The following is a 25,334-nucleotide window of genomic DNA, read 5'->3' as shown; positions in this document are numbered from 1 at the left end:
GAGTGTTCTTCATGCAGAGGCAAGCTGCAGAGGAGACGATTCGAGAGAGAGAGAGAGAGAGAGAGAGAGAGATATGAAAAGGAAACAAACGTCCTGCTTCCACGTGCCCTAGTCCCCTTTTCCTTCTGTCTCACGGCCGCGTTGCCCAATTCTCTGGTATCATGTTTGATTCTTTATAATTTATGATTTTATGTGATTGGGTGCCCCATATTGGGGGGCAGGTGGTTCATGCACATTCTTACTTTTCTTGGGTTCCAAAACCTTCTCACCACTTGCTTTCTTGCCTCGCTTCTTTCCTTTATCTTGGCCCTGGGCTTTGGCATGTCTGCCTAATTGGCTGTGGGCCACCTGGTTGTACAACTCCTGCCACATTGGGGTGCATGTGTATAGCTTTTGGTCCTTCCCTTTGATTACCTTAATCTAGGTGGTCATGGCCTATTCTAGTATCCTTGCCCAGTCACAATGGCCCCTTGAGAAAACCCTCACCACTTCCATGAACACTTGCTCCGCCAAGAACTTGTCATTTTTCTACAAGCGAACTACTTGGGCCACAACTCTGAGCAGTTTTTTGTGTTCTTGTAGGTTCTGAAGGGGAACCCCCTGAGCCCTCTTCTTTCTCTTAGCCTTTTCCTCTTCTATTTCTCCCAGGTGTAGCTATTGGCTTTTCTCTAGGAATTGGTGGAGTAAGGAGAGGATTCTAAGCCAATATACATATTTGTTGGCCTTTCTCTTGAGGAAGATAAGCTATTGATGAAAACTCTCTATGAGTACAAAGATTTCATAACCGTCATGCCATATTCAAAACCACTAGTACGGCCGGCCGCCAAAGGCGGCCTCTCTCTCTCTCTCTCTCTCTCTCTCTCTACCGGCAATCTCTCTCTCTATATTGCGCACACTTGTGTCGTCGGGCTCACCAGAAGGGACATTTTTCTCACCCAAGATCATCCCTACTTTACTAAAAATGGACACTGTAATAAAGAATCCATATTCACAGTGGTTTGCATACTTGCTAAATTGAAAGGTTGCTAATGACTCATGAAGGCCAGCTTCTTATGGCTATGCCAAGGATACGCACATCAATTATCAATGTGACTTTACGTAGTGATCACTCGCATCCAGCAGCTACTTTGATCTAGCCTATAAGATTACTGAAAGGAAGAAGCTTCAGTTACACACGGGGCTTCATGAAAGCAGTATCCCTATTGGCAAGTGTAACCGATGGAGGGTGCCCAGGAGCTCGTCCGTCCAAGCCCTTGAGAAGATACTATCGGGGAGAAACTTGTCCGCGGACACCACCTTCTGCGCTACCCGATGGAAGGCCACATTTCTCTTCTTGCCCAAGTGAGTTTCCCTTGTATTTGAACAATAGCATCTGCTCTATCTCCTCCATCACATCTTGGAAAAGCTTGCCCTGTTTGCCATATAAATGCTGCCCTGCCTGCGTAGTGTACCCACACACTACGTCCACGCCCGTTCAAGCGAGCAACAGCCACGTACGTGTGTGTGTGTGTGTGTGTGTGTGTGTGTGTGTGTGAGAGTGTGAGAGAGAGAGAGAGAGAGAGAGACCTATGCAAGCTACCTTTGCCAGCTTTGCCTTTGCCCGCTAAATTCCACCCACACTATTGTACTGCTTCGTCCACACACTACGTCCTTGCTCGTTCAAGCGAGCAACAACCACGTGTATGTTTGTGTGTGTGTGTGTGTGTGTGTGTGTGTGTGTGTGTGTGTGTGTGAGAGAGAGAGAGAGAGAGAGAGAGAGAGAGAGTGAGTTGAGGGGATGTTGAAGAGCACCAGCTCTAGGTTACAATGGTGAATGCATTTGGTCTCTCTCTCTCTCTCTCTCTCTCTCTCTCTCTCTCTCATGTACAAAAAACAACAAAAAAAGGACTTCCTCAAAAAACCTAATGCTGCATGAGTAGAATCCAAATGGGGCTTAAGCACGCATGGCGGATGATGATTGGGGCAAGCAAGAGCGCCATTTCAAGAGTAGCAGATAAAGCCAAGGAAACTTGGTGGGTTCCAAGTCCTCTCGAGTCTCGCACCAGCCAGGAATGTGTCAAGGCCAGGCAATGCGGGTGGTTTGTGTGAGTGGACAAAAGCTCGTCAATAATATATGGTCCATACCTGCAGGAGAATGTTGGCAGCTACGGCTCTGACGTGAATGGAGAAAAGAAAAGGCAACACTGTATCTCTATATAGAGATTGGAGAGGTCCTCCTCAGCTCGAGTTCTAGCAAGAGAGAGAGAGGCGGAAATGATTTGCGATCGTGCAGGCAGCTGCCCATCTTGGGCCGCGGGAGTTGGCTCCAGACTCCAAGGATGTGCACCCGCAACTCAAGGTGTGTCGAGTCGATGCCATGTAGGCTGTGCTGGGCAAGGCTGGCTGATGTTTGTTGCGTAGTGGTGTTGGCATGTAAGCACCCGATCAACTGCCAAGCAGAGGGAAAGGCAGATGGTCATCTCGTGGCTGCGAGCATTTGCAGCCACGTGGAGATGACCTCTGTCTTTTTAATATAGATATAAGATGTATGCAAAGGCCTCACACATCTAATGAAACACAGATTGATTGTAACCTATCGTCATGTGCTCAGGGTATATGGAGAGCTAACAATATGTTTGAATATCCAAACGGTGAATGCAGCCACAATTCCAGACAATTATCCCCTTCCAATCACAAAACATGTGTTGGAAAGTGTCACTAGAAAATATCTTCTTGTATAATATTTCTTATTGTATTCAGATAGCCATCACATTGAAAATTGGTTCAAACTATTTTTACAAGATAATGGGTAAAATCCATGAGGAAAATTTAGAACTCATTTTGGGGCCTTTCACTTCAAAAGAAAATCATATCTCCTCCAATAATATAAGGGACATCATAGTATTGTGAAAAAAATTACAAAATAATAAAAAAATTGATTCAATACCAAACATTACCTACACATTAAAGATGGGTTTATTTTTCAAATGAGACTACATTATTTTTTAGGCATGGCTAATGTCACCTTAGTTATGTATCTTGTTGCATCGTTATTTTGCTACAATATTAATCTTGTTGCATCGTTATTCTGTTGCTATTGTCCGTCGTCATTTCCTGCACTGCTGCTACTATCCGCCGTCAAACAACTGCTACTACTGTCTGCCATCGTCCCCTACAATACCTGTCTGTCGTCCGTCAATTGCTATTCCCCTGCAGCAGCAGTAGCAGCTCACTTGCCTGCACCACATCATGAAAAACATGTGTGTGTGTGTGTGTGTGTGTGTGTGTGTGTGTGTGTGTGTGAGAGAGAGAGAGAGAGAGAGAGAGAGAGAGAGATACTGCCACTCGTAAAGTAACGGCCAGGCATCCACCTCGACGATTGCCCGTAGCCCAATGATGTCCGGCTCCTTTTGCAACGATCACACGTCCACCTAGTCAATTACCCGCAGCCCCATAACCCTACTTCAGATTCAAAAAAATTGAAATGCCAGCTTTCTCTCGCTCTTTGTTTGCTGTGTGCCGGAGCCGCAAGATACACTCTCTAATGAAGCTGCTATTGCCACGTGTGTGTGTGTGTGTGTGTGTGTGTGTGAGGGGGGGGGGGGGGGGGGGGGGGGGGGGGTCCCCTTCCCCCTTTATCTATTAATATATATTGTATTCAGATAGCCATCAAATTGAAAATTGGTTCAAACTATTTTTAAGATAATGGGTAAAATCCATGACGAACATTTAGAACTCATTTTGGGGCCTTTTAGTTCAAAAAAAAATCATATCTCCTCCAATAATATAAGAGACATCATAGTATTGTGAAGAAAATTCTCAAATAATAAAAAAATTTGATTCAATACAAAACATTACGTACGCATTAAAGATGGGTTTATTTTTTAAACGAGGCTGCATTACTTTTTAGGCATGGTAATGTCATCTTAGTTATTGTTCCAACCCATGCAAAGTCTTGAGGGGGATTGATCATGATAGATGCCAATCTAATGCCCCCGTAGATGAAGACCGAATCATTATATAATCTTGTTTTAGGCTTCTAGGTTAAATATGGTCTTTTGCACATAATATGCATGTTGAATTTCTTTATCTATACTAATAGATAATGGGGGAGGGGATTCCGGCTCCCTCCCTCGGACACATGTCGATGCCTCATCAGTTCGGCCAGTGTGTCCTGCAGCCAGCGTGCTCTGTGAGAGAGAAAATTTTGCGAGAAGAGAGAGAGAGAGAGAGAGAGAGAGAGAGAGAGAGTTAGGCGATTGTCGGCACACGCATTGTAGGAGGCCAATTGGTTGCCACGAAATTGCCTTGATTTGCGAGAGCGCCAAAGGACAATATTTTGTTTTGCAAAGCAAGTGAATACTCTTATTTTGCAGGCGTCCTGTGACTCTGTGTATAAAGACTTAGACGATGCTTTTTTTTGCACTGGTAGCGTTGGCGCAGGGAAGACGATGATAGAGCAAAAGAGAGTGCGCTCTCTCTCTCTCTCTAAAGGCGGGAGTTCTGGGTAGATAATGGGGGAGGGGATTCCGGCTCCCTCCCCCGGACACCAGTCGACGCCTCATCAGTCCGGCCAGTGTGCCCTGCAGCCAGCGTGCTTTGTGAGAGAGAAAATCTTGCGGGAAGAGAGAGAGAGAGAGAGAGAGAGAGAGAGAGAGAGAGAGAGAGAGAGAGAGAGAGAGAGAGCTGGCAGCACATGCATTGTAGGAGGCCAATTGGTTGCCACGAAATTGCCTTGATTTGCGGGAGCGCCAAAGGACAATATTTTGTTTTGCAAGGCGGGTGAATACTCTTATTTTGCGGGCGTCCTGTGACTCTGTGTATAAAGACTTAGACGATGCTTTTTTTTTTTGCATTGGTAGCGTTGGAGCAGGGAAAATGATGATAGAGAAAAAGAGAGTGCGCTCTCTCTCTCTCTCTAAAGGCGGGAGTTCTGGGTAGGAACTTCCTTTATCTTTGCTTTTTCCAATTAAAATCCAGGTGCTTGCGCATGAGTTTGTGATGGACACCGAATCTGATGAGAGAAAGCAAAGCCGAGGTCTCCATGGAAGCTATACAACAAAACTTTATCGAAGGCAAGGCCTGCGTGTGTCTTTCTGCAGGGAAGTGAAAAAAGCATCTTTTGTTGGAAAGGCGAAACAGTCTGAGGGCGTTTGTGTATAACCTCTAGCAAGAACAAACAAGACTTGGGACGACGCTTTCTCCTGCTCTCCTTCCTCCTTGATGCTGAAAGGGTCGGTCCCCTTGGCGCTACTGCAGATATGCAGACGATGTCACACACGCTTGCGGGCGAGCTTCGGTATGGATGCATGTCATCTGGAGCACAACCCACAACTAGAGTTAGGGTTTTGCACTCTCTCTCTCTCTCTCTCTCTCTCTCTCTCTCTCTCTCTCTCTCTCTCTCTCTGGGCATAGCGTTAGTAACTCTCTCTCTCTCACAACATTACTAATTACTCCTGCTCACATGTACAATTCTAGACCGACACCTCTTTGGTTATAGCACATAAAGGGGTGTCATCTTAATCAGCAAGGAATACCAGCTCCAACAGCTCGCGTACAGAGAGAGGAAGAGATAGCCTACATTGCCCACATCTCTATATTGAGAGCACATCAGAATACCTCCAGTAGCTTTGCGGACATTGGACCCCGAAGAAACATTTTTCCCGATCTTGCTTACGTATTGATTGGCCAAGACTCGCCCGTCCTTGCTTAGGTGTTGATTGTCTGTTGAGTGGGCAATCTTATTGTTAACTCCAGAAGCATGGAGGTAGCTAGATTTTGTGAGAATCAAAATTATGGTCTTGGCAGCAACTCCCTTACATATGACCGAGAGAGAGAGAGAGAGAGAGAGAGATATATTTTTTTTTTTTTTGCACAATCGGCCACCACCGCCACTCCAAACTAAGGACTATTCATGGGCGACTTATCATGGAAGGATATAAGAGTCTCACCCATGCTTATCAAGCATTGTGAACACGCACAACACCACATCTCTCTCTCTCTCTCTCTCTCTCTCTCTCTCTCTCTCTCTCTCTCTCTCTCCCCCTATAACAGAACTTCTTTGTTGTTACCTTGAGAATTTATTGCAAAAACGATTAATCAGCACGACGAAGAAGTATAGATACAAGAAGCTCTAGCCTATTGCAAAAAATAGCAATAGAGATTAAAGAGACATGGCAAGAAGCGAAAAAGAGAAGCCAAACAGCTCTCTCTCTCTCTCTCTCTCTCTCTCTCTCTCTCTCTCTCTCTCTCTCTCTCTCTCTCTCTCTCTCTCTCTCTGGCATGAACTCTTGACTACGTCTGCAAAAGGAACAACTATCTTTATCCAGCTCCAATTCCAGCCCCTCCCCCTGGACATGTGTCGTCACGAGCCTCATCCGACAGACTTTGGACTAGTACACTGTGGAAGGTGACAGGTGTCAGGCAAGAGCAGTGGACACACACACACACACACACACACACACACACACAGGTTTTGGGCCGTTGGCTCACGTGTACCAAGACTGTGTCTGTGTCAATGTGTGCGCGAGTCTATTGGTGACGCTGCATACAATAGGTAAAATCAGCACACCACCTAACCGACGTACGAGACAGTGGTCGACCGAGAGCAGCAGCAAGAGCCGCCGATGAGAGAGAGAGAGAGAGAGAGAGAGAGAGAGAGAGAGAGAGAGAGAGAGAGAGAGAGAGAGAGAGAGAGAGAGAGAGAGAGGTGCCTCTTCTTAGGAATCCACAAGATGCTCATATGGGCAACAAAATTCACCATGATATTGTTAGAGCTGCATCCCGCACGACTGTTAGAGGGGTTGTAGGGCATTGTCAAGGAATGCACTACTGTAAGTGTCGTACAAAGCTCACTAAGCGCTGCAGTCACTCTGTGGGACGTTGACTGTTCACTACAAGGAGGACATTGAACCCCCGTAACCACGTGGTGGGACGGGGCTCTTAGACCAAGGTTGTTGAGAGAAAACGTCCTGCTTAGCACTGCCTTGGTCAACATGTATCAATAAATGTGGTGCACTTTATAAAACACAAAAAGTGCGTGAGGAGCCTCTTGATCGGGATGTCCTCTCTTGGAATGCACCAATTGCGCGATATGTCCAGCCAAGAAGCTCCTTCAGTGCAAGGAGGACATTGAACTCCCGTAACCATGTGGTGGGACGGGGCTCTTAGAACGAGGTTGTTTTGAGAGAAAATTCATGTTTAGCAGTGACTTGGTCGACATGTATCAATAAATGTGGTGCACTTCATAAAGCACAAAAAGTGCTAAGGAGCCTCCTGACCGGATGTCGTCTCTTGGAATGCATTAATTGCGGGATATGTCCAACTGGGGCAGGGCCAAGAAGTTCTGTGCTATTTTTGACACCGATGTGAAGCGAGGGTGTCTCCCTAGATGCAATCACATTCGTGAAGGCAAACATGGCATGGAGAAGGAGGAGATCTACGAAGAGACGTCTTTAGCTTGGGCTCTATAATGGAGGAAGGAAAGGCAAGCATCAAGGTCGCGAAGCTCTTAGCTATTTTCAACAGATGCAGAGAGAGCGCATCTCTCTAAACGCAATCATAGACACTTGCACCATGAAGGCATGTGGCATTACACAAGATGCTAATATGGGTAAAATAATTCATGATGGTATTGTTAGATTGAGGTTGTTGAAACAAGATGTCGTGCTTAGCACTGCCTTGGTTGACATGTATCCCAAATGTAGTGTACTTCATAGAGCACAAACTACAGGATATGTCCTAATCTTTATGCTATTTTTGGTAGATGCCAAGCGAGGGTGTCTCTCCAAATGCAATCACATTCGCTTGAATCTTAAAGGAAAACATGACAAGGTGAAGGGCGAAGAGGGGGGGGGGGGGGGGGGGGGGGGGGGGGGAAGAAGAGGGAGGGAGGGAGAGGATCGGTCTACGACGAGACGTCTGAAGTTCGGGCTCTACAATGGGGGAAGGAAAGGCAAGGGTTAGGGTCAAAGCTCCGGGCTATTTTCGAGCAGATGTAGAGAGAGGGCGCAAACACGTAACACTTGCACCTTGGAGGCATGTGGCGTTACACATGAATTCACGACGATATTGTTAGACTTGGGTTGTTCAAAGAAAAAGTCGTGTTGAGCACTGTCTTGGTCCACATGTATTAATAAGTGTGGTCCACCACCTAAAGCACAAAAAGTGCACGAGGAGCCTTCTAACGGAGATGTCGTCTCTTGGAATGCACTAATTGCGGGATATGTCCAACTGGGCAAGCCCAAGAAGCTTTGTGCTATTTTCGACATAGGTGGAGCAAGGGGGAGGGATTCCGGATGCAATCACATTCGCTTGCATCTTGAAAGCAAGCAAATGGCATGGACAAGGGGTGTCACAAGCAGCTTGATCCAATCATGTTCCTTGCAAGCCGGTGACACAAGCGGATAGCACGTAGAGAGAGAGAGAGAGAGAGAGAGAGAGAGAGAGAGGCCGCCGAAGGCGGTCAGCCATGCCGCCACCGAAGGCAGCGCCGTTTTACTAGTTTCTCATAATAATCATATGGAATAAGAACATCCTAAGCCTAACGGATGTGTATGAAAATATTCATGACCCCAAAAGTGACCATAGTCTCCCTTGTGTCGTGTTGCTCTTAAGCCTAAGAAAATTAGATTTAAATAAACTCAAGCCCATGGATTGATTTTTGTTAATGAGCTTACGGTATGTATTATGAGGTCTCTACAAACCTTATTTTACATGGATGCATCTAAAAATGATGGCCTTACAACCTAAAATATAAGAATGTGGTTTCTCCAATAGGCGCTCCCAATTTTGAAAAGCAGCTCTAATAGATGGAATCTATCGAGATCCTATCTGGATTAATCGAGAATGTAGGGCTACGTGTCATACAGGCTTTTGTCGTGCCAGACGCGTTGTAGCTAGGCTTCAACAAGGTAGCGTGTATTTTTTCGGAGCCTGTTTCAACGCCTACTAGGATTGTCCGTCACACCTGTTGCTCGCTGCACTTCTCTCCGACTGTTCGTGAGACATACAAGTACTGTCGTGAGTTCTCTTCTCTTGTTGTGCTGGTCTCGACAACAGCTATCGGTTGTTTGCCTGTGTCTTTAGCTGCTGCGCATCATCAACCAAGTTGTGAAACTATTGGGCTGTGTGTTTAGCTACTGCATACGCCATGCATTGTTTCTTTAGCTGCTGCATTTGATGGGACAACTCGGTTCTTAGCCTGTGTCTTTTGGCTGTTGCACGTCATGAAGGAAGCTGTGAAGCTATTGGGCTGTGTGTTAAGGTACTGCATGCAGCGTGCAGTATTTGTTTAGCTTCTGCATTTGATGGGGCAGGTGGTGAAGTGACTGCATGTCTGACAGCCAGGTTCTTTTGTATTTGTTGGTTCCCTCACAGTACATGGCTTGAGAATGGCCAAGCTAAAGTTCGAGGCACGGGAGAAAGGAAAGCAACCCGTGACAAACACTGAAGGCTGTAATGTTAGCTCCTCGAAACTGAAGAAACCGGAGGCGAGAGTAATGGAAGTGAGTGTCACCATATCTGTTGGTGGTGGTGATGTAAACGTAGGGCTGTTGGGGTGCATGCGCTTGTTTCTTGAAAGAGAAACATTAGCGGGACTATGTACATTGGAGAGAGGAGGAGCGCTATTGCACCTTCATCTACAGATGGTTATCCGTATTTGGGCAACCTCGTTGATTGCAGTGAATAGGAAGATAAAAGCGTACTTAGGTTGGGCTAAGTCGGCACCTGCAGGCGCAATGGTTTTGTGTCGTGGCCTAAAGCAGCACAAGATGCATACGTTTGAGGGCATGGTAGGGTATTGTTTAAAAGACTAGGATGAACCACACTTTCAAAAGGTTGTCCAAAATATAACTACTAATGATGTGAATGCCGGTGTAGAACTGTATAGCTTATATGGTGCCAATAAATTGAAGAATAGGGTTTGCCTAACACCGACAAACATCTTTGATAGAGCCCTAATGTATTGGAAATTTAAGCTTCGACATCCAGCAGGGAACGACTTTCTGTCTACACTACATATAATGGTGAAGAGTGGGAACTACTACCCATCATCATGCTGGATAACTCCTTATCAGGGCCGTGGAATGCATCTTCCGAAAATCAAAGCATTGTGGAGGTGTATGATATACCCATCCACAGCACCGTATGAAGACATTTTGAATATTTTTGTTAATGATGATGTATATGCGAACACACAATCTCGTGCAGAGTGGCAAGAGACACAAAGGTATGCTTATGATAGTTTAAGTAGGACTGTATTTGTGGTCGAGTTTTTGACCATGGCCTGCATCTTTTGTAGTCCACCGAGAACTGTTGTCAATGATTTTGATGTTGAACCTGCTATAAGAGATCCGGAAATAGGAGATGATGTCATTCCACTTGTACACCGTGTCGATGTAACGACAATTGCATAGTCTGGTTGTTTGCTAGCAATAACATTGTTAGTTTTTACTCTAACCAAAAAATATAAACTGATGACAATTTATTTTGTTGCAGTGTTCAGATGGATGAAGAAGACGAAAACCGGATGGTTCGGTTGAGTGAGACACAACCTGATGACTCTTTTGCTATGGTAGAAGATGCACGTATTGATAGGATAGAGGATGCTCTTGCTGCAATTTTGAAAGAATTAGTTGGAGATCAAACCACAAACACCCGTGCACTCCGGTCAGAGCATATTGAAGCGATACCTAATTCGAGGGATACCATCGAGGACTATGCAATCAACGTTGCAGACATACAAGTAACAAAGTTGGAAGAGCATATTTTCTCATTGGGAAAAGAACTAATGGCTCTGAAAGCGCAAGTCAACCGTCTTAATGCAATACTATGTAGGTTTTCAAATATGCTGAATCGTAGCTAGAATGTGTGATAAATTCTGGACATGCAATTCGAACTCCTGCCACTTTGTAATAATGTAAATAGAGCATGTTTTCGGCTTTTTGTCTGTAGAAAATCTCAAAGAAAAACTGACATGATGCTGGTTCGTTTATACAATATACAAAGTGTTTAAGACACTGCTCTCTCTGTCATCTCTGTGAAGAGTCCCAACAGTCTATGTGTGCTGCTCATGCCAGAACTGCACTATGCTACACTTCTAATGGCTCCTTGGTGTATGGATCAACACTTAAATCATTGGTGTGTCTGTGAGTGCTTTGCAGACTGTCATCAATGTCTCTTCCGTGCTTTCAACAGTGTCAGCACTCTCTTTGCGACGCACTCAATCTGAAAGACTGCGGTTCTGGGCACCAGGCACGACGCACAGACGTGCGTGAAGAATTTTTTTTTTTTGGTTGTGTGCGCAAAAAGCGACGTGTCCAGGTCAGCAGCATCTCGCTTGATTCTGCTTAATGCGCGCCTTGACCCAATAGTACCGGTTAGCAGGTACTGTAATTGCACATAGGTAGCACCATAAGATTGGCCAATTAAAAATTTATCCCACATCATAAAAACAGTAATTGCACGTAGGTAGCACCATACGATTGGCCAATTAAAAACCCTAGTGCAATCAGCCCTCACAACTCATACATTGCAAACTTGTGATCTAGATTTTCTTTGTCCAACCCAAGAGCTGACCAATATTGCCTCATATAGTGCATTTGAGAACAAGATGGCCCTAGTTCATAAGTGCACCCACGTGCTCCCTCAACCTAAAAGTGCACCTCTGCATTGTTCCCTACAAGCTGTTCAGTGAGTCTTCACCAAAGCATTTAGTAAATTCAAAATTTTATGACCTTTCCCAAAAAAGGTAGTTGATTTTTGTCATGGTTTCTCTTTTATCATTGTTTCGGTCCTACTGGGACCTACTGGGAGATCCTAAAATAAAATCAATTGTTTGTCTAAAGATACTCTCCACCCGCCTCCCCCCCCTCCCTTTTGCTGCCCCTCTCTTTGCGTCGCCTTCCCTATAGAACTTGACGCTTCCTTGCGACTCTTCCCTGGCAGCCTACACCTTCGTCTTCACCTTGCAAGCACCTTTGACGCTTCCCCTACCACTCATGGTTCTAAGCCAGGAAGTGCTCTCTCCCTCTTATGCTACACACAACTATCCTGCAGGCAACGCCTTATTGTTTCACAAAGCAATCTGCCGTTCCTTGCCCTGCGCTAAACCACGCACGCTGCTGTTGTGCTCACAACTCTTGCCTTGCTGCTTTTGTGAAGACGCTGCCTCATTAAGTAGCGTTGCCATGCAACTTCCATGCAAACCACTTTTACACCCTTCCACCTATAGACGCTTTTTTGAATTTTCTTCTACTGGTATCACGTCAGATTCTAGTTTTTTTTTATTATCCCCAGCTGGGTACCCCTAACTAGCTGGTGGCACATACTGGTGGGTTCTGTATTATATTTGGAGGGAATCTCAGCAGATCCAATCCCAACATTTGTGTGTTGTTGTATGTTGCGCTGTCAGAGGCCAAAATAGACTCGCCTTGGAGGAATCGAACCGGGTGCAAAACCTGTGTGGCAAGAAGTCGTTGCGCTAAACCACCATGCTCTCACTGCTACCTTGCAGACTCGCACGCCCCTTTGCTATAGAGAGAGTTAATCCCTGGCCCTGCCCTTGCCCTTGCCCTTGCCCTTGCCCTTGCCCTGTGTCCCTTGCCAACAGCCGTTACTGTTCAACGCTGCAGACCACGCTGCCCCCTTCTCTCAAGCCAACACTGCAGGCCACGTTGCTATCCAACGCTGCAGGCCACGCTGCAATTTTCCTGCTTGGTGCAGACCATGCTGCCCCCCCTGTTGTAGGTCGCGAGCTCGTCTCCGAAGGCATTTCCTAAGATGCTTAAGTTTTATCGATTTTTTTTTAATCGTGCGGACATACTAGCAATATGACTTATCAAATTCAATGTTTAGATAAGTATTACACCTTTCATGGTAAGAAGTCAGGTTATCCAAATAGTAGTTCACAACGACAATGTTGAAATAAGATCCATATTTTGACAAAAAAATCAAGCCCAAATCTTCTTGAGAACAACCACAAACACACAAAAAGACTTTAAGACAAAATCTAACCAAATGTGCATAAATGAGGTTTTGTTGCATGGGATAAAATAGTGCAAACAAGACGTCAACGTATTTAGAATAGTCTCCAAAACAGTCTTTTTTTTTTTGGCAAAACTCACAATAGTGAGTGATATATTGATAATAATCCCGAAAAAAAAACATTACAAACCCTGCTCACCCTCGAGCCAGGGCATCAACAGACTAGCAAACAGCTATAACCCACAAAGTAACATCGGCTACTAAGGGAGCCACCCTGCAGAAAAGGAATCCAAATACAAGCAACCCCTCACTACATACCATAATTGCCGATCGGGCGGGGCCCATAGTCCCCATCACCAGGGGCTCGATCCGAAGTGCCACCATGGAGATGGCCTTGTCACTGCCACCCGCATGCTTCGAAGAGATCCCGAACAAGCAACCGAACCCAGTTGAACCACAGCTATCATCCACCATCAAAACCACAAGCCGTTGAAGGGGGCCACGCCCTTACCGAGAGACTCACAAACAGTCAGACCATCGGCGGAAAAAGAGAAGCCACCAACTGCTCTTGCAATCACCCGAGGCAGGTGCCCACATCATCCAAGAGAGGGCCGAAACACAGCACCAACCGAACCATTAAACCAGGCGAGCGTTTTTCTCTTCGAACTGAAGAGGGGGGTCGCCGCCCAACCCCGCAGCAAAAAGTAGGTTAAGGGAGCCTCTACCTTGCAAGGACAGGAAAGAGTCAGCAAGAACCCCCACCCGGGGCAGCCTCCGACTCATCTACTCCCCAGATCCCGACCCCGCAGGCATCGATCCGCCACGCCCGACACCGCCGGACTCGCCACTGATTCCCCATCCCCTGGACGACCTGCCCAGAGCCCCCTCAAGCTCATGCAACGAGCGCCAGAGCTGACAGAGAACAGAGCGAGCTAGGGTTCAGCTCGACAATACGGCCTTTTTTAGTCTACAAAACAACCCTATTCAATCAAAACTTCAAAGTACTACAAATAAGACAAGTTATGCAAAATTAATGCTGCGTGACTTTGGAAAAAATGTAACATACATGAGGTGGCTTACCATGTAGTATATGTGAAGCAAAAAGGGAAGGTGCCATGCCTCTAACGTTAAGGGTTTGCAGAAGACCACACCACTAACTAGGCTAAGAGATGAAAGCTCAAGACGCAAGTGGAAAACCCCTAAATGAAAAAGGTTCATCAATCCTAGTGACTTTGTGCTTTCAAAAGGTCACACTTGGATTTCTTAGTATATAATTTGTGTTGTCATAGAAGATCAGATTCTTGCTTCGGGTCTACATTCGGACATATAATAATTGGCTCATTCCAATTTTATTCATTCGATAGCGAGGTGGTTTCCAGAATTCTCACCCAATTAGTTGAAGGCTTAGGGCTTCTAAAAATCATTTGAGAAAGAGTCGAACCTAATTACATTACAGAGTTCTGACCAATATGCAGTTGTCGTACACCACTGCAGCGCTCCCAATTGAGCGATGCTAATGGATTCTCTCTAATTATAACAAAAGGAACGAAGCATTCCAACGACCCCTCCAGGCTCCCCTTCGCCTGCTGCCAACTCTTGCCACCTGCTCACGACACTTCCGTCTTGCATGAGTGTCCTCAGCTCCCCTGCCCGCGACCCCTCCTGTCTGCTGCCTCGACCCTCGCTAACACCTCGCTGGCATCATTGCCAGAAGGATCAACTCAAATTCGCATTGTTTTTACATTTAATATGATTGGGTACCTGATGTTTAAAGGCCAAAGATGAGAGCTCCAAGGGGAGACAACAATGGCTGCCGTTGGAGAAAAGAGGCCAATTTTGCCAAGGCTCGAGAAGAGGGAAGATGGCAACGTTTTGCCAATTGGAAAGGACAACAGAGAGAAGGGTTGCGAGGGGCTACGTTTTGATGATTGGAGCACCATGTCTATCATGCAGTTGCGACGGAATGGAGCAAGTCTCATCGAGATTGTGTGCATGCAATCTAGTGTGGCCTTGCTCGACATACATGATCAAGCTGAAGCTTGTGGAGCTTACTGGGGTGAGCTCGCTTGTTTCTAGGGGTCAATAAGGCAAATTTGTATCTTTGTTGTGTTTACCAGGTGACCGCGAGAAGTGCTCAAGGTTGTTGTCTTCTATGTTGTGCTTAATACAATCCACTCACAAATTGTGATTTTGCAAAAAAGTGCTCAAGGTTGTAACAAGTGTGGGTGTTGGAGTGTGAGTTTGGTAGCCCTTCTCCCCATGAACGTATGGTTTTTTCTTTGTTCGTGGATATGGCTTGTGAGCACGCAATGCATTGATCATAATATGCTAAACCAAAATACAATTAATTGCTATCGACATCCTCTGACTTCTAACCTTTCATTCTTGCAAGGGTTGGACAACTGATAACCACATTTTGGGATCTACTTTCGACACAAAGTACAAGTACAATAATGCCCTTCCATTCGAGCATATTTGATGATGATTACTTCCTGAGTGTGACTTCAATTAAACTATATACTACAAAGCTTTGGCATGTGATGCACACCATCAGGAGCTTGATGCTTTGAGCTACTCTTAGTAAAAGTACATTTGAGCATCACCGTTGACATGCTTTCCTCTACCCTGATAAATTGAATGTTAAGAATAAATAGAACCATTTGTTGCAAAGTGATAATGGCACAAGCTATACTTCGCTTAAGAGTCCCTAATGTTGTTCATAGTCACTGCCACGCCTTTGTGAGAGCGTGGGTGCGTGTGTGTGTGTGTGCACGTGCGTGTGAGAGAGAGGGAGAGAGCAAAGAGGAGTGGATGCAAATAACCCAAGTTGATTAGATTGGCAGCGCTAATTACAAGTATATTCCTGTTGTGTAATCTTCCAAGCCAAAAAAAAAATCCTTCGCTTTTACTTACATGCATCTCTTCTTCCCTTATTTCACATCACATGTTTTGTTATAGATAAGTTAATAATCCATGGGGGCCTCTAAGCAACCTTGCACAAACAAGGCTCTCTCTCTCTCTCTCTCTCTCTCTCTCTCTCTCTCTCTGCACCTCCACCCACCCCCTGATTAGTATATGATCTACAGACTACAATGCTTTATGGCATTCTCGAGAGCTTGCTTGCTCGGGCCTTGCAAATCCTTCACTCTTTGTCCACTCCTATAAATCTTGAATATAGGAACAAATGTCACACACTCAAATTTGGCTACACTACAAGAGGTCACTTAAATTTCGGCGCCACATTACCGACGTTACTGGCGGACGTCGGTATATGTGTAGGTATGTATGGAGGGAGCTAAAGCTTTTTTTTAAATTTGATTTTCAAATTTTCGACGCATGTTCCGGTGCCTATTCCGACGTCAGTGCGCATGCACTTTCTGACGCTCGCTCCAGCGCACTTTCCGACGCCTATATCGATTTTTGTACCGATGGTACTTGCAAAAAACGAAACCACGGACTTTCTCTACGCATTTCTCTTCTTCTTGTGTCTTTTCTCAGGCTCTCTCCTTCCTCACCTCTAACAGATTTGGTGCGAAACAAGCTGTCGGAAGTGCTAATCTTGCTTGTGGGTTAGCCCATAACACTAAGGTGACATTGTTTTCATGTTTACTTGTAGATTTAGGGTTAAGGGTTTAGCTTTGTGTTTGTGTGTGCGTTTTTACAGGTTCCAGGACATTTACAACTTCTTTTATTGCTCAAATAGGACAAATGTGAGTGTTTGTAAGTATTATATGCATGCTTTAAATTATGAAAAATATATATGTTATTTGAAGATTTATCTGATGATTAAACCATTATTTTGCAGAAAGTTGCCGTGAAGCGTCTTTCGACACACCGAGAAGAGAAGTATGGGTACAAGCATGGACTTGTAGCCCTTTTGACCCAGCTGCAGGAGGAGGGAGAGGACGTCGTTTGGGAGGCATTACCATGAGGGTCTTTTGACTTAGTGATTGTTTGCATATGTATAAGTTTTATAGTGCTTATGTTTACGATTTATGGTTATGTTTATGGTGTGGCATAGATGTTATGGTTAAGATTTGACAGTCAAGTTAAGGTTATGATTTTGCTATGATGGTATGGCAATCATGTGATGGTTATGGTTATGGTTATGGTTATGGTTATGATTGTGCAATGATGGTGTGGTTGTTATGGTTATGGTATGATAAGCAAGTTATGGTAATGGTTATGGTATAAAAACAGGTTATGTTTATGGTTTTGCAGTTTTTGACTCATGTTTTAATTATGGTTATAAAATCTTTATGCCGTTATGTCATGAACAAGCTTTTCATTTTGTGGTTATGTTTTTCTTACAATTTTGCTAATTGCCATACACTCACTCTTTAGCGTCAGCTTGTAGGTGGAGTGCGATTGCTTGTGCACTCTTCCTTTGGACAGAGAGGGTTGTTTTCTTTTGCTACAGTACATACACCATTAGTTCCTAGTCCTCTCTACCCAAAAAAAATTTACAGGTTTGGTTGTCGGTACAGAGTACAATACAGGCGTCGGTATAGACCTCGGTAGCAACGTCAAAACATGCAATAGTATTACCGACGGTTATTTCATTGCGTATTTCGACGCTCATTTCATGGTTTATTCCGACGCTTATAATACCGATACTTATACCAACGTTACGATACCGGCATCTCTTCCGAGGCCTATTTCAGAGCTTTTTAGTTCGTCAATATTTGCATCGATTTTTGCGCGCCGTGTTGTAGTGCTAGGTAAGGATTATCCTCCACATCTACCTGCAAAAGAGGGAGAAAAAAGACCAGTCACTTGTAGCTTGGATCAAAGTCATCACTGATTAACACAGCAACATTGCTAGATTTGAAAATTTGTGCAATTGTTAAGCTGTCAAGGATAACACATCAATGGCATCCCGGTCACATTATCCCATGCTAGTCGTAGACGTAGACTACCTTCACAAAATGGACACAAGGAAACCGCTTGAGAAGTTGATCAATAAAAGGAGAGATCTGGCCACATCGATCGTTCCATCTTGTAATAAATTGCACCACAGATATCCCCGAAACCCACAACAACCCCAACATTACAAAGGACTTAACTTGCTCATGCAGACGCAATCGGCACACACCAATTCATTTGACATAGAGTAACCTCGGTTGAAGGAGCACACAGAAGTCATTAAGAGACAGTTTTAGAGTGAACTGTACCTGCAAATGTCACCACCTCTCTAAGCTGCCCTTTATTGAAAACCTCCTCTACCTCCCCTCCAAACTTCATCTTGTGAATCTCCTCTCCTCTCGACTTCTTTATCAAAACTTGCACATCAAAGTACTCTCGTGCAACTTCCACATCACTTGGAATTTTCGCTCTCAAAACCTCATAGTCTTGGAGAGCATCCTCCCAGCACTCAAGCTACACTTCCAGCATTTCAATCAAAAAATTAGTTTAATGAAGAAATTTTTGGGTAGCTTTGTGAAGCCATAGATGTGGAACGGACATCATAACCTCAGAACAAGATAACATGTGCTAGATATTCACCTACTTTGCATAATCATACAAGTAGACACATATGTACGTACATACATACAAATTAGATTTCATGAATGCTACACATGTACATATCCAAGAGTCTGATCAAGTGAGTGCAAAGCTTTTGTCGCAAGTTCACCTTTGACCTGCAATGTGCTCTCCTCATGAAAGCCTTGATATAATTGGGTTGAGCTTGCAAAGTTGCATCACAGTCTTCTATGGCTTTCTCCCTCTGACCAAGTTTTGACCTGCAAGCTGCCCTATTGCACAACAAGATGGCATTCATGGGATCACCCTCAAGGCCCTCACCATAAATAGCACAAGCCTCAAAGAATCTCCCCGCTTTAAAAAGCTCATTTCCTGACGTCTTGGTTTTGACCACAGCCCGAGCTCTTTTGACAAATCCCACGATCTCCACATTCTCGAGGGTCTATCTTGGCAGCCGCCTCGGCATCTCCAAGTGCACCCTCTTAGGGTCGGGTCACACTCAGCGCTAGCAGGGATAAGCAGCGATCAAATCCTCCATTAATAAAAAGCTTCCTCACTTCTCGTAGACCCGCAAGTGCCCTACTATCCCCTTAAATTTGGAAGGTATTAGGCTATATTTCAGCAAGCGATTGATGCAGCGTGAATATCTGAACTGATTCACCAACAATCAACATTCACCTTTTTTCCTCATTTCTCTCGGCTCTTCCTACTCTTTGTAGAGTGCAACCACGTTCTTCTTTCTCCCCACTTACCCCTATTAGCCATGGTGCGACTCGGCTCTTACTCGCTTCTACTGGGTCTACATTCCCCAACTCGATTAAATTTTCTCCAAGATTCCCATCAAATCTTTCAATACAAAATGAAAAGAACAACAACAACCCCCCAAGCCGGTCTCTGCCTCTATGCGCACTGTGATCTCTCTCTCTCTCTCTCTCTCTCTCTCTCTCTCTCTCTCTCTCTCTCTCTCTCTCTCTCTCTCTCTCTCTCTCTCTCTCTCTCTCTCTCTCTCTCTCTCTCTCTCTGCGCCATTGCCCTCACACAGGCATCTCCCTGCTTCTATCATCACTCTCTCTCAGTGCCATTTCACATATACACTCAGCGATGCCTACGACCATGAAAAGGTAGTGAGCCTAACAAATTCCCCTTGATGCTCACCTCACTGTTCTTTCTTCACATCTGTTGGTTGCTCGTCAACATCTAGAAAAACCTGGACGTTTGGGGCCACTCGGTGCAAGTGAAAGAAGGAGCAAGAGCAACCAGCCTTACTACAGACGACAACCCTCTTTCTCTCTACATGTGCACTTCTCCACCTCTCTCTCCTCCATGTCTTCCTCCAACACTACTGGCCTCATTCCTCACCATCTGTCCATCGCTGTCATCTATACTACTCTTGCCCTCCGCGATGGCCTCGTTTGCATGGTCCTTTCCTTCTAAGAAACATGTAAGATAGCCCACCAACTAACCATCTACAAGTCCAAAGTTGAAGCAGCAAGACAAAGATGCAGGTCTACCAATCATGCCCCTATGGACCTACACACACACACACACACACACACACACAGAGAAAGAGGACGCGGTCAAAGTCACCAACTACACCCCATTTCGATCCAACCTTGCCGCTCTCCTCTACGACCATACCGAGGAGAGGTCAAGCCACTGCTTTGCTCTAAAATGTTGCCTTTCATTGAGCAGTAAGAGAAAAATGGTCCCCCGTTTCTTTCCCTCTCTCTACCTGGGCATCTCCTTGTCCGCCTGCATTTTGATTTCTCTCACATTACTCAAACCTTCAACCAATCATACTGCCTCGTGACGATCAGGTGCACCACAACACTACCTTTAATTGCACTCACAATAGCTACAACCAAGGGACATTGCACACATGCCCTCTCCTTATGGCCATCACGTCCAGTACTTTGCATCCTTCCTCTGTGGCAGCTCCAGCATGAGGACAGAGCTCCCAGGTGTAGAAGCACGTAAGACCAAGAGGCAAATGGTCTCTCTCTCTCTCTCTCTCTCTCTCTCTCTCTCTCTCTCTCTCTCTCTCTCTCTCTCTCTCTCTCTCTCTCTACGCTCATCGACGCATGGCATCTCACTGTGTCTCTCCTCAGCTCCACCTGCAGTCACCCACCTGCAATCACTCCCTTTTTTACATCCTCAAACCTATGAGAGAATCTTCGTTGATTCTATCTAAATAGGTCCATTTCAAAAATTGGCAGGGCCTACTTGCTTCAGGTGTTGTAAGTGCTCTTCTTTAGTTGCATTATACATTAGGATGTCATGAAGAAAAACAATGACAAACTTGCTCATATATGGTTTCAAGGCACTATCCATGAGCATCATGAAAGTAGCTAGCGCATTTGTTAGACCAAAAGACATAACCAAGATTCATAATGTCCAAACCTTGTTTGAAAAGAACATTTAGGTATATCAATAACTCTAATTCTCGCTTTTGATGATACCCCGATAATATATCTATTGTCATAAAATGGGTGAGTTTATCATACAAGTCATCCACCCATGGCAATGAATACTTATTCTTAATAGTAATTGTGTTCAAACAAGAATAATCTACACACATGTGCATAGTTTATGCAATGCATAGTTTCTTGGTCAAGGTGCGGAGGGAGAGAAATGTTATGTCTTCAAAATGTCCACAATAATTAGTCTAGGATCGGGTGTGGACCTAGTGAACCGAATGAGACAAGACATGGATGGCAATCTTTGATGTGTGTGGATCCAGTTTGATTACACTAGACACGTGAATGATTGGGTGACTATGGCATGTCATGTCTATGATCCAAGTTACATGGCGCACCTTGACAGCAGTGTGGGTTTTCTTTGACTCCCTCTCTAACAATTTGTTTGCAACATGCAAGACCTTCTGACTATTGCAACTTGTGAAATGAAAAAGGAAGACATGGAAACGTAATGTCTGTTTTGGGAGTGCCTCAATGATGTAATGCTATCATGTGGTGTGAAAGAGCTAGTTTCTTTGGCTTCATGGTGGACAAAGCTCAAGCAAATTGGAATGCAATTTGAATTGTTTTCAATGGTGACGACAAGATTAATACAATGAGTGATCGAGATCGTTCTTATCTTTTCCATTGGAAGCAAAGCTTGAATCAACACACAACGAAGTATGTGGCGCAAGCTTCTCAACACATACACAAAGGAATGTGTGAGAAGTGGAGGCAAGCACCAACAAAAGAGTCTGCAACAACAGAGACTCGTCTGATACGCCAATGATGGCATAACAGTCATTGCATAGACCGTAATATTCCATATATGTATTCATGGCTTAGTTCGTGGGAAATTTGTATTGCACATTGGGGTGGCATTATGACATGCGTAGAAAGAAGTTCTGATTGACCAAACGCTCCATGCACAAACCTCATCAATAACAAGCATGGCAACTGGCTAGCAGGGGAGGGTTTTCGTAAACGCATTTCTTTATATGAGGCATGTACAACTGACCTAGCAAATTCCATCTTATAGAGCACAAAGGCCATTTCATATAGGCAAGGAAAACACATTGGGAAGGGTCCATCGATATAGAAGCTTGCGGAGCACCATGAAAAACGTCCCAGTCAAGTAATAAGAGCAGTAAACGAGGCTATTGAAGGCACTCCAATGTATAAACAACCAACTCCATTGACAAGAGATAAGGAGACATTAAGGCAAGAACGCAAGCCAAATGAGGTTATCAATGTGGAAGATGATGCATCCCATAGGCCTGAGTACAACTCGGTCACCAAATATCGCAAGAAGTGTGGAAGACCCCGTAAGATCAACTTTGCACAAGAACGGATGTCACAACCCCCAAAACAAAGTATAGGTTCGGGTGGGCAGTATCTAGTGGAACGCAAGGTCAATGAGGCAATGTGGGCCATACGAAAAACTCCACAAGGTAGTAGAGTCACATGTGGCGGCACTCCAAGAGGAGGACGAAGGTATGGAAGTAGTATTGCAGGTTCAAGCCTTGATATACCGGCCCCATCTTTTGAAGGATATCAAAACCATTCGAATGGTGTGGTGTGCCAGTGGTTTTGGTTTTGTCTGGATCATGTCTTGCATTGCCACATAGTAGACTAGAACATTGAGCCAGAGCCTCAACATCCACCACACATTTGGCCCGTGCATATGGGCACCAACCTATCTGAGGATGAGGTGCAAATATTGCATGAAGGGGGGTATCAAGTGGAGTTTAGGAAAGAAGGAATCTCTATTGTAATGCCAGTTGTTCCTGCACAAAATACAACCAATTCTCCTTTCAAGTCAAAAGATACATCCACTCCTCAAGGCAATGCATGAGCCACAGTGCGAGATGGTGTGCGTGTACGGTGCCAGACTTTCCTTTCCATGGATGCTTTTTGCAAGATCAGTCTAGCGCTAGCGTTGAGAGCTAAGATCGTAGAAGAGATATCTGGGGCAGATGGTGTTGATGAGGTCTCCAAAGTAGAGACCAAAGGTGAAGATGGTCATGTAGGGTTGTACAATGTTTGTATTTGCAACCAACCATTGTGCACATGTCCACACTTCATGGAACGGGTGACAAAGCAAAAACCATATCTTGCATGTAAACATTTGTATTTCATTTATCTGTGTGTGCTGGGGTAAAGCCAAAATGAGAACATGTCTATCCATCAACTGATTTTGGTAGATGCTGATATATTCAGGGTACTGAGCTGAGGCAAGACCTATCCACGCATGGATTCATAGATTTTTCCATTTTCAATTTTTTGTATGTCAGTTCACAAAATGGACAATACTATCAGGTTCTAATTTATCTTGTGATGGCCACCTTTTGGTGCATTGTTTTGCAGTTTTTTTCTTCCAATTTTCAAATTTGGAAGGTGGTTGTTTATGTATCACATCGTGAATAAAGAAATAATCTAATATTCCCACAATTGCTATAAATTGATATTGCTTGTATTATTTTTGTGAAACCGTTCACTAGCTACCGTAGCTCACTTCTCTTTATTTTCACGATGATTGACGATCTTGAGAATAGAATCAAGTCTATGTGGGATGCCATGGAAGCCATTCCCAATGGAGAGGCATTGTATGGAGCCGAATGGTTTAAGGAGGCTCTAAAGGCAACAATCAATGTGTACCGCCTCTATCATTGCTTCACAAACCTCAATATGAGATCCTTGATCAGCTTGAACGAGAAGGGACAATTCGCTTTCTCTTGTTGGAAGAAGATTGGGCTCATCACAGAGAAGGATGAGGAGTGAATGATGCAGTAGCTAGGGAACGTGGTGAATCTTCTTTTGCCATTTGAGGGCAGCACTACTGCGACTCCCAATGTCGGGGGATATGGGTTTGAAATGTGAGCCAGGTCAGCACGAGGCTGCTGGCTGTGGGAAAATTCAGAGCCAAATAATGCTAACGATTCACAAAAATCGCTTGAAAATTGATAATACTGTCAAAAGAGATGCAATATTATTGAGGCGGTGTCATTAACGACACCTGCTACACAATTCATTTGATATTCTAGGCGTTTAAACTCCCCTTATAGTTTCCTTCAGGCTGTTAACGGCTTCGTCATTCATCAAAACAGATTAATTAAACCTAAAATTGGCGTCGATGATCAAAATTTCCTCCATGTCGGATTTCCCTACTTTGAATGTTGTTGAACTTTGTATATTTGCACTGATTTCTTTTACTGAGCTCGAGAGAGAGAGAGCTTCCTTTGCTAGCCGAGGACAAGTGAGAGTTGTCTTCCCTTTGCTCATAAACCTCCTTGCCTTGCTTCTCCAACACGAGAGAGAGAGAGAGAGAGAGAGAGAGAGAGAGAGAGAGAGAGAGAGAGAGAGACGTTCTCCTGCTTCTAAACCTTGTTCCCTTGCTCTCCCTTTTTTGATGCTCCCCCAAAATTATCCCCCACCATGTTAAAATCCCCACATTTTTGCCCCACCACGCAGTCACGGCACCGTGACTGACGTGGCATGGGAAAGAGGGTTTGATGATGTGGAAGGTCGGATTGTGGGCAGCATGACAATTAGTGGGAGTGGTGTCAAATGAGGTTTCCATGGTCTTCTCTGCAATTTTTGCTTCAGAGATGAACCTGCCAGAGGCCCTCAACGCCCACTACGAGTGCTTCTCCTTCCTGATGCGCTGCTTGCTACTGCCGCCGACACTCCTCCTTCTATTTTTCTCTCTTTTTCACCATTAAGCTTCAGTGGCAAGCCTTTTTGGCTTATGGGCAGCCTTGCCTTTAATTTGGGCGACCACCGGGTGACCATTGAACCTTAGGTGCTCCACATTTTGACACAAATATCAACCAAAGCATTCCCTGGCAGCACAATCAACCCACAAACTCAACACGAATTCAATGTGCTTCCGTACGGGCACCACATTAGGCATACACTTTATTCTTTCGTAAGGGCACCACAATTGGTATACATATTGGGCAAGGCATTGCTAAGCACAACATCTTTCTCTAACAACCCCTGTCCAGCAATCTCATCATGAGTTCTGTTGCCTGTATCAAGAGACGACTTTTAAAAAATTCCACTCAAGCACTTATTGTGCTCTCTGAAGTGCATCACATTCGGCATACATCTCAACCAAAGCACTACTAAAGCATTGTATTAAGCATACTTATTGGCCAAATCATCATCCAAGCACCACATTTGGCTCAGATCTGGTTGGTGCCAAGCCATCCGTAACTTTCTTGTTATTTCCTTTCCCACCATCAATGTACTGCAAGAGATGGCATACTAACCGAGCGGACTACACTGGTACGGAACCGGCCTCCTGTGAAATTTATTCTGGTGATATCTTGGTAACCGTAACTCTGATCACTAATCTGAAAAGACCAGCACGCTCCACAAAGTGACCGCTTCATGCCCATTCATTCACTTCATCTCTGTCCCCTC

At 44.7% G+C, this 25,334-nt stretch overlaps 1 protein-coding gene and 1 pseudogene across 1 annotated transcript; both read left to right on the top strand.

Moving 5' to 3' along the window:
• Positions 1 to 9,626: 9,626 nt before the first annotated feature.
• Positions 9,627 to 10,351, top strand: LOC147438965 (uncharacterized; annotated as a pseudogene).
• Positions 10,352 to 10,479: 128 nt separating this feature from the next.
• LOC147438964 (uncharacterized) lies at positions 10,480 to 11,370 on the top strand. Its single transcript, XM_086484917.1, has one exon. The coding sequence runs from the start codon at positions 10,487 to 10,489 to the stop codon at positions 10,844 to 10,846; it is 360 nt and encodes a 119-aa protein (XP_086341043.1). The 5' UTR covers positions 10,480 to 10,486; the 3' UTR covers positions 10,847 to 11,370.
• Positions 11,371 to 25,334: the final 13,964 nt, after the last annotated feature.

This window comes from Adiantum capillus-veneris, chromosome 16 (genome assembly GCF_014529385.1).
Source record: "Adiantum capillus-veneris isolate H3 chromosome 16, ASM1452938v2, whole genome shotgun sequence".
Taxonomy (NCBI): Eukaryota; Viridiplantae; Streptophyta; class Polypodiopsida; order Polypodiales; family Pteridaceae; genus Adiantum; species Adiantum capillus-veneris.
The sequence above is the reverse complement of the archived record's forward strand: the minus strand, read 5'-3'. Positions and strand labels throughout refer to the sequence as shown.